Below are 10,092 nucleotides of genomic sequence, written 5' to 3'. Positions count from 1 at the left end.
ACATAAGCACTGCAGGTAGGAGTGTAATAGAGATGCTGAACACCTAGCTCTAAGCTAGTTCTGGTACAGGCAAAAATCTAACCATAGCTCCAAGGAGTTCAAAAGGACTTATGTTTCTTGCTTCTCAGGTGGGATGTTTTTGTAGTTTCAACCTAAAGTTAGCATGTCTGTATTGTATTGTTACTTTGTTAACGCAGACTTCTCCTCAGTCACTTTATCTTTTGTGTTTTAGAAACATCAGGATCTTCTCTTTATGCAGAGTGGTACCTAAAACAGCTGGGCTGAGCAGTCATCCTGACTAGAACATGAACATTGTTGTTCATTGACCTTTGCTTCCTCCGGCTGTCTGGCTGTGCAAAGATGAAGCGCATATTTGTTAGCTAGTCTGTGGTTTTATGCATGTTTAACAAGTAAGAAATGCCTGTTCGTAAGCAGAGCGTAAATGTGCGTGGCATTTCCCCATCAAAGTGCTGAACTGGCTATGTGAGTGAGTACAAAGAAATTTCTGTACCTGTAGAGCAACACAACTGTGCCTGCAATTTGCGAGCCTTGGTTCTGGATTGCACCTGTTTTAGGAAACACGCAGGCTTGGTGGAGTGTGAACATCTCTGCAATTGGACATAAACCCCAAATTGTTTCCGTGTAGGCCACAGGAAATCTAGCATATCACAACTGTAACCTTCAGCCAGTCGCCAGTCATTGCTCAGTTCAAAGAGAAAGATAAGTGGCATCACTCTTTTTTTGTTGTGTTTTGGTTTTTTTGCTTTGTTTGTTAATCCGGTCAGCCAGTTACCTCCATCTCTGGCTCCTTTTTTTTTTTTTTTCCGCCTCTTTTTGAGAATTGATGACTGTAATAAAAAGGAAACAGTCCAAGTTCTGGTCAGAAGAAGCTCCAGGGTGGGAGACCATAGTTGTTCGTAAAGTACTGGTGTGACCATGTCAGTCTGTGGGTGTTAGTGTTCAGTCAGACAGGCACAATGCCAGTTGAAATCTGCACTGGTCTGAATCTTAAAAGACTTGGAATTTTTGGTTTTATTCCTGGCTTGAGTAAGTTACATCTTTATGTACCTTAGTTTTGCATCTGTAAAATGCAAGCGATGCTATTGCTTTCTTTTGTACAACCCTTGTGGTTTTACTGGCAAAGAGGGACTTTAGAAGTTGTGGGCATAAACACTATTTTAGTACATTAAGCACTTTTTCTCTATCCCTCAAATGGGGAAATTTATAGGCAAAATAGAAATGTGGTTGTATTTTTGCTTAAAGAGAAGTACCGCTAAGTATAAATTCCTGTCAATAACTTTGTTGTCTTACTCATTTTCTTTGCTACTGGAAGTTTTATTGTTTGAAATTTTATTTTCTAAGAACTTTACTTTAGATGGAATGTTTAAATAATTTGTAATGACCTTTTTTAAAAAAAAACTGTGATAACATACTGATGAATAATTTTTTCGCTAGCTTCTCAGCCCATGGAAACTAGTCAGAATACATCTAGGAGGCTACAGAATGAGAAGGAAAGCCTGCAAAACCTGGTGGAATCATTGCAGATAAAAAACAAAGGTGCCAGAATTTACAAAAAATATTCCTATTTTATTTAAAATACCCACAGTCTCCAGAAACTGTTCTTGTTACCTGCCAAAGTACTACCTGTGTTTCTGCATGAGGTCAGTTTAGATGTGACTGTTTTACTAGCAGTACCCACTTCTACGTTATCCTGCTCCTAGGAGAGTAATTAGATTAACTCCACAATGCACTGTTGTTCAGCCCCTTAACTCTAATAAGCTTCAAGATCCTTAACATTTCAAACATGGCAGCTGGCAAAGGGTGCCCTCGTGTGCTGTCATGTCCAATTAAATGAAATTTTTAACAAGCTGATGACTCTTTCATGGAAACTCAAATATATTCTGACAGCAGTGGACTCCAGAAACATAGTTTCCCAGCAGTGGCCTCAGAAGCATAGCCTTTCCTGCTCAACTTTTTTTTTTAAATCTGAGATGACCACAGTGACAATGGAGAACTTTTCAGGTTCTCTTCTTGCTCCCTTTGAAGTCGCTGGTAAAATGCACATGAACTCCTGTGATGGCAGGATGCCAAGTGAGATGGAATTTCTTTTATCTGCACTTTTTCTTACTGCACATTCCAGTTGCTTCCCCTTTTCCCTGTTAAGTCTCGCTGCATAGTTTTCGGAAATTATTATTTCCCTACATGATACAGTGCACATGTGTCAGGGACATACAAGTGACCTGATTTAGGTAAAACTAATCAAATTGTATATATAAAGTGTACGGTAAGTGTTCTCATTTTTATTCTTTGCCATCCATTAACATCTTCAGTTTGTCTGTTTTCTATGTCCACATAAAAATACATATTCATATCTGCAGTGTATCAAGAGTTAGCATATACGGGGGGGGGGGGGGGGGGGCCTTTTATGTACACACTAAGTAAACCCGTTTCCACGACCGTTGGACCAAAGGTACTAATTTTACACCATCCAAAAAAAGAAATTCTGAAGTCAGTAGCAATTCACCACTCCTCCAGCATTTGGTGCTTTGGCTTCACAAAGCAGATGAGGTGGTGCCTGTTTATAACTAGCTTTATCTTTTCTGTTAAGGTCCTGCATATGAAGAATTGCAAACTAAAGTTGCATTTATAAGGGCTTGATACATACAGTGTAACATGCAGGAGGATATTGCAAAGCTTTAGATGTCTGCATCTGAGACCTCAATCATTTTGACATAAGGTGGTGGTCAGGTAATCCGTTCTTGCTGCTATTTTCAGCCATGTCATCAGTGATCACAACTCAGGAAATGAAGATAGAAAAAGCAAAGGAAAAGGAGGAAAAGCTATCAAAGTGACGATGTCGTATAAATTAGTGATTACTTTCACGTATGTACATTGTGTTTAAAATACGTTATATTTTTTAAGATGAATAATAAAAGTTCTGACAGTTTTGTAGTTCTGGCCTGGAACCATGACACTTTTTACAGTTTTTACTTTTAAATGCGTGGGAAGTACAGAGGAGTAGAAATACATCTAAATACAGACTCTTTTCACTGACACACATTTTCAGTAGCTGTGTGCTGTGAGTGATACTGGCCACAGGGCACTGCTGGCTGCTTCAAGTTCCAGCGTTTCTTCTGTGTGTTCTGGATCTTGCACACCATTTCAGGTCCTGTTTTTTACAAAATTAGTTTAGAAATGGTTTGTTGGGCTTTTTTTTTTTTTCCTTTCTAAAATAAATTGGTTGCCCTTCCCTCCATACTTCATGTTACTACTTCAAGAGATTCCAATTCATCTGGATGTCCCAGCACTGCCAAGTATTTCCAATAAAAGCAAGAAACCTGCCCATAGCTCCTGTTAATGTTGAGATAAAGTGTTGAACCACATACCTACAACTGCAAGACTGCACAGATTGCATCCTATACCATGATTCCTTTAGGCAGAATGGACTCATCAAGTAGTATTTTTTATGTCATTTTCACTGCTTGTTGGGATATTTGGCTTGATTCATAGTACAAGGGGAGAGTCCACAGTCTGCACTGGGATTAGCTTTGTAAGCATAACACTTGCATTTAGACTTGCAGGTGAGGGATGTGTATGTGCCTAGTTTGGGACTTCTTGTCCTTCTTCAATCTGTGTCCCTCTATAAAAACTAGAATAGTTGAAGTTCAGGCAGAAAAAAATGCATTTTGACTCTATACTGACTATTTTCCTTTTAACAGTCTAGTGTGACTTAATATGGGTGGTGGAGCCTGGTATTTAGGGAGTTTGCTAAAATAGCTGGCGTATTACTTTCAGTTGGTCTCCAAAATGCTCTTCAGTTGAGTCACCAATACACACAACTTTCCCATAATACAAGTGCCTAAGAATAATATTTTCAAAGGCCATTTCTGGTGTAAGATTAGTACTAAACAGGAAGACATGTTGAGCACACCTGAATTTATTTTAAAACCTCGTGTGTGTTCTGACATTTGAAGATTTTGCAGCAGAGGGCAAATGACTTCGTGCACTTAGAAGAGTTAAAAGACTATCCAATGCTAAAACCAATTCCAAAGTAGTAAGATGAACAGGATCACCAAAGTATCAGATTGATGTTTAAAGCCTCATTAGTGTTTGACAGTATCTAAGGGAACAAGATAGTTGTTGGAAAAAAAAGACAGGGGAGGAAGAAGTTTGTATTCATCCCAAATTGAGTACTTTTCCAGAATTTGCCATTTGATTTTTATCTGGGGACTGTTCGTGAAGCGCAGATTAATAGTGCTGCCCCTTCAGAGTCTAGCAAGGCTGTCTGAGAAGCTGGTCATGGAAGCTGCTGGCCTGGTAGGAGGGGAGTCCTTGCTATAAACATTACTGACAAAACAAGGGGCAAGATGGCCCTCTGCAATAAATTGGTACCCGAGCACCAAAACGTAGACCATCCCCAGGGTCAGCAGGAGGTGCCAGTGGGGCAGCTTCCCTAGCATTAGTGTTTTTTCCTCATTATCTGCTTTCTGAAAAGCAATTATGGCCTTGGATTTCTAGCAGCATGGAAGGCCGTGCTTGAATTCAAGGGGCTTACCCAGTGATTTTGTCCAAACCAAATGATTTGTAGCTAAGGCTCAGCAAAAGTAGCTTCATGAGCACAAGCCATGCAGATACAAGCTTGGTTTTGTTGACTTTGAAGCTACAGGACTATATTCAGAGTAGATCAAATCTGAGTTTTTTTTAGTTTGAGGTCTTGTTGTGTGATAAGAGGTTGGTGAGTTGTTCCTAAGGTGTCCTCAGTTATTGTCAACAGTATTTTGATTTAATCTAGGTAATTTTCTGTATTTCCTAATAATTTTTTTCCACTGATTCTGTCATGTTTGGCAACAGTGTTGCAGGCTTAGTCAAAATGTTAATAACGGCTCTCCCCTTTCCTAGGAATTGGTTGCATTGAAAATGAAAGGATCATTTCAGATGGCTTGTGTATCACAGTCTGGACTTGTTATACATATTTGACAGATCTACCAAAGTTTTCATAAGAAAAGGGTGAGATCTAGAGAATGAGAGCACGTATTCACTGCATAGCCCAGCAGGTTTGAAAAGGTCAATGAAAAGTGCACTCTTAGTTGCATTCAAAGAGCCAAGCTAAGAAGAGTTTCAAGAGACTGCAGCCCTGTGAACAGAAGGGAGCAGGTGGAGAGGTACAAGTAGCCAGAGAGAAGGGAGATCTGCCAAGCAAAAAGGCAGCTTAACATCCTTGTGCTGGAATCCAGTGGAGTTGGCAACAGGTCTGGGCTTCCTCCCTGCCACCAGCAGAAGGCAAAGAATTGGCCTGGGGAAGCAAAAGGTTCATAGACTTGTGGGCCCCAGAGCAGCTCTATACATCCTGCACTTTGCAGCATGAATAGCACTTTGTTATTCCATGTCATACAGGTGGATGACAGGAGGACTGTTAGGCAAATCTTGACCACAGCAGGACACCACAGATGGCAACCAACCCCCTAAAGAGAAAACCTAATACCAGTGTAATATTTTTGAATGGATCATGTGGAGAGGCTCCAACCAGTAAGTTTAACTCCCAGAGAGTGTGTGGGGTGGGCATGGTTTTTACAAAGGCACCTGCAAAGTGAATAGGAAGCAAACAAGTTGCAGTGCAAGTTCCCGTATGTGACTTTAAACTCGTTTATGCCTAGTACCCATTCCAGCCTCAGGCTGTCTGCTCAGCTTGCCATCCAGGTGCAGCATTTAGCATTTGTACACCAAACTACTTCAAAAATAAGAGTAAATTGCATTTCAGCTGTAAGTAATCAAATTGTCAAATTTGTCAGAAGTTCGTTGTCAGCAGTATGAGCCAGTGAACTTAAAAAGTAGATCTTTGGTTGCAGTCTTCCTGGCTTTGCTAGGCTGTGAGTGAGATGGTTTATTATTTGCTTTTAGATATCCTGAGCCGCAGGCTGCTAGGCTGTTATATCCACATAGGAATGTCAACAAGAACTTGTTTCTCCCATGTAGCTTCACTAGTCTCACAGCCAGGACATTGTACTAGTCAGATATCAGCCTGTTCTAGCATAATCATCTTTATGCAGCAGGGCAATTTTTAAGTCTACCTTCACGCTTGAGTGAATAGATTGTTCAATAATGAGGAACCACCTCTGTAAACTTAGAGAAAATACTAATTGGCTCCTCCAATAATAGAAAGTTCCTTCTTTCACCATACAAATAACATTTAATTTACATAGCGTAGGCCCTGCTGGGCAAGCAGTGATGTGAATGGCACAATAATTCAGAGGTTATAGCAAAAGTGCAGTGCAGGTCTTTGTAAAAACCTTGCTTGATCATTCAGCAAGATGATGCAATCATGAGGACTGTATGCATTGTCTGTGGGATCAAAGCGCAGGGTGTTTAATTAAAAAAAAAATTATTCTTAATTTGAGAGACTTCTGGGGGTTAGTCTGTTTGAAACATGTTCATCATTGCATTAGAGAATCTATTCTAGTGTAGGTTAAGTGGCTTTCTAGTGAATATCTTAATCTAATACCACAGTTAATCTTCTCAGACAAGCCTCCAATGTATGTATAAATACACTCAAATGGCAGTGGCTGTTGGACAAGTGCTTTTTATGTTGACAATATGTGACTATATGAAGAGCTTGCATTAATGTGAAAAAATAGTTGTAAACAGCTTGTAATAACATGTTTTGCTTTGACTTCAGTGATTTCTGAAGATCAACTTCTATTTCCACTGTACCTCTGTATATTAGGGATTTTGTTCACTTAAATTTGTTAGAAAAGCTAAGTGCAAAAAAATGCAATTAAGGTACCAAGCCACTAGTTCCAGTGCGATATTCAGTTAAAGCTGTAAGTTACTGACTGAAATCCATACAAGTGTTTTGTGTACTCACTGTTGGTGCAGGTGAACAGAAATTAAGACCTTTCTGTTTGTACACAGTAAGCATAGTCATAATTAAACAGTAGAAATATTTGTTACAGTGAAGTAGTAGCCCCTAAAATGAAATGAGCTTCATGTTAGTATTTCTTTTTCAACCCTGGACATACTGTGTCCTATTTTCCTTTTAAGTTCATGTAGTAAGTAACATAAGTCCCATACTAGTTTCCTCTTGAAGAGGGTTGAGAACTAGTGTGTGCACATGCACATGGGTTTAAGATTACTGAAGCAGCATCAACCACCTGCTGAATTATCAGCTCCATCCTTTCCCTTTTGAGTCACTTGCCAGAAATGATACCACATTCCTTCCAGACCTGCAGTACTTCTCATGCAGAAGTAGTTACAGGGGTACTTTTCATCCTGGACAAGCAGTTAACAAAAAGCTTACAGTCAGTCTTGAGTTTAGCTCCCACCCACATTTCCTCCCTCTTTCTCTTCTATAAAAGGTCTGTTGAAGGAATTAAATTTATTTATCTGAATCTTCAGGTTGCTTGAGACAACCAGAGACCAAAGCTAGTGTCTGTAGAAGCAACTGACCCACAGAACAAGTTGCTCTGCTACATAGCAGCTGCTGGGGGGGGCTTGTTCTACATGAGAACATGAGAACTCCAGCTTGCCAATGCAGTTGTTCATTTGCCTTAGTCTTTCTCCCTCTGCACCCTCCCCTCAACACCCCCCCCCAAGATTTTCTTCAGCTATTTTGTGGCTATACCTGCATGAGCAGGCGGCCCAGCCCACTCTCAATGGATTTGTTTCATGAAACAGCTGGTACTGAAGTGGGAGTAGCAACATTTCAGACACTTGTTCTTCACAATAGCTCAACTATTGTCCCACCAACTGCACATCCATTAACCATTAGATGCAGGAGGTAAGCCTCTGAAACTCATCTTCCAGTCTATCACCAAAACCCATTCCATTTCGCATACTCAGACTGCTCCACCATGCAAAGCAGGAAAGAATTAGCAGAGGCAATTAGATCAGCAGTGTGCTTTTGAAGCAGATGTTCCAAACCTAAGTGCTAATTAATGTACTTCAGAACTCCTACAAAGCTATGCTCTTCAGACCAAGTTCACTCTAGGGAAGGGATATTTGCAAGCTAGAGCTAGGTTCCTCATTATGGAAAGAAGAGCTTGCTGAAGTAGCATCATGTATTTGTAACCAAAAATACAAAAAGCAGGCAAGCAGAACAGCTTTCTGCTTCTGTCATGTAAAAAAAATACCAACTGGTTGAAGCTGGAAGCATTCTACTTGATCTGGCTTACTAGAGGGCCACAACTTAAAAGAAATTTGTGTTGAAAAGCCTAGTCTTGGAAAAAAACCAACAACAAACCTGAACTTAAGCTAAGTAGTCACTAACAATACTGTGGTATTGTTCCTAGGTAGACGGAATATGCCACCTTATCTCTATTTCAGTGAGAATCCTATTCCCTTGCCATCACAGCAGTCCAGGTTTTTGGTTTTGGTTTTGCTTTGTTTTTTTAAGCCTGCTCCCACCCTGACAAAGTAATTCATTAAGCCCAGACAGTCCTTTCTGACCTTTGCTCTCCTCTCAGCAGGATGATCTGACTAAAAGGGACCTATCTGCCAAGCCTTTGTTTGAGCTGAGGTGCTTCCTAGAGAGTAGGGACTAGAGAATGAAGTACTTTGGGGTTAAACCTTTGTTATTCCAAAGAGCGCCAGCCACTTGGCAGGAATTCTTTAGCACTAAGACTTCAGGTCAAGTAACTCACTTCGATCGAAGTTATTAAAATGAGTCAGTTCACTGGTCGAGTTGTAACAGACTGTCAGTCTGAAAGTGTTTATTGTTTACTTAATACATTACATAAGTTAAAACACTTAAGTTGCTATTACGGTGTAGGTAACCACACTTCCTAGTATGCTTCAAAAGCTCTAAGCAGTCGGTACAAAGATGCATCCTTAGCCCCACTCTAAGCAACACAAACTCAAGTCCAGGGTCCAGATTTACCTGGACAGGCAGCTGCTTGGAATGCTGCTCACGCCTTCGTAGCCTACCTTGCACATCTTCAGAACGCATTTGAAGTTTATTTCTCAGGTTGCCAAATGGATTTCCTAAAGAAGATGGCAAAGATCTGCTGCTCACATGGTTTAACCAGGTTTGATACGGGACTTACAGAGCTCTGCACTTGAGAAGGTCTCCTACTGAAGAAGGGGTGAAGTTTAGGGGCCCTGTGATTAATCTAAGCAGGTTTGCCATTAGGTAAGCAGCTTCCAAAATCTCATTAATGGTATCCCCACCACTGATGAACAATTTGATCTTCATGTTCAGTCACTAGGGTCCTATTCCCGCATTCTTCCCAACGTCGGACCTTCCCATTCTCCACCAAGATAAATTTCCACTCTACTTTGGTGTCTACCGGCAGACTAACGGATTCAGACCAGAAGCCATCCTTGTCGTACTTGAGGGGAACGTAGCTGTGCCACTGGCCAAGACACTCGTGGTCACCAGTAACACCAATGAGCTGAGCATCAGAGTGCGTGATGTAGTGCACACGGAAAGTCACATGGATATTTTGAAACATGGGGGGCACAGCTGCAACTCTCTTTGCTTTCAAGTCCCCATCAGGACAATCCCCTTGTTCCCATTCCTTGCTGTCGGCGTCTTCCATGCTGCCGTTCTTGCCAGCCTCCCCCCAGGCGAGGTGCTCCGAAACAACTTCCCACTCTTCATGGTCCCAGTCCTTGCTCTCGGCTGGCTGACCCGGCTGCTGCTCAATTCTGTCCTTACAGGCATCATCGGAGGCTCCTGCCAAGTTCATCACACACCATCCGTCGCTTGCCTGTCCCATCTCGGGTCTCAATTCTCCTGCCTGGCTGCCGCGCACATCAGCTGGCTGCTCCCCGGAGTCGGTGGCACCCTGCTTCGGGAGCAGCTGCTCCATCTGCAAAGGTCCGCCTGAAACTCCGCCACTTTGAACGTGATTAAGCTCCTTCCTTGGTACAGCTGCCAGGTCCTCTCCCGGCATCCGAGGCCTGGACGCGGCAGCAGCCTTGGCCTCCAGCAGCACTTGCTCACCGCTCGCCAGAAGACCCGCTAAAAATGACATTTCATTAGAACAGGCATGGCTTAAGCAACGCAGTTAAGCTTCGCGGCGGCAAACCCACCTCCTCGCTGGCAAGCTGAGGCAGACCAGACCCCCGGAGCATCGTCTCCCTCCCCGCCGCCCC

General features: G+C 41.9%; 1 protein-coding gene across 1 annotated transcript; it reads right to left on the bottom strand.

Moving 5' to 3' along the window:
• Window positions 1-8,765: 8,765 nt before the first annotated feature.
• Window positions 8,766-9,890, bottom strand: STBD1 (starch binding domain 1). Its single transcript, XM_010575594.1, has one exon. The coding sequence runs from the start codon at window positions 9,888-9,890 to the stop codon at window positions 9,147-9,149; it is 744 nt and encodes a 247-aa protein (XP_010573896.1). The 3' UTR covers window positions 8,766-9,146.
• Between the last annotated feature and the right edge of the window lie 202 nt (window positions 9,891-10,092).

Source organism: Haliaeetus leucocephalus, unplaced genomic scaffold (assembly GCF_000737465.1).
Source record: "Haliaeetus leucocephalus isolate CR32 unplaced genomic scaffold, Haliaeetus_leucocephalus-4.0 Scaffold484, whole genome shotgun sequence".
Classification (NCBI taxonomy): domain Eukaryota; kingdom Metazoa; phylum Chordata; class Aves; order Accipitriformes; family Accipitridae; genus Haliaeetus; species Haliaeetus leucocephalus.
Note: the sequence above shows the minus strand (reverse complement) of the source record. Positions and strands in the feature narration are given on the sequence as shown.

Excerpts from the sequence above, each read along its gene's own strand:
- STBD1 (XM_010575594.1), bottom strand. The coding sequence starts at position 9,890 with ATGCCGGGAGAGGACCTGGCAGCTGTACCAAGGAAGGAGCTTAATCAC.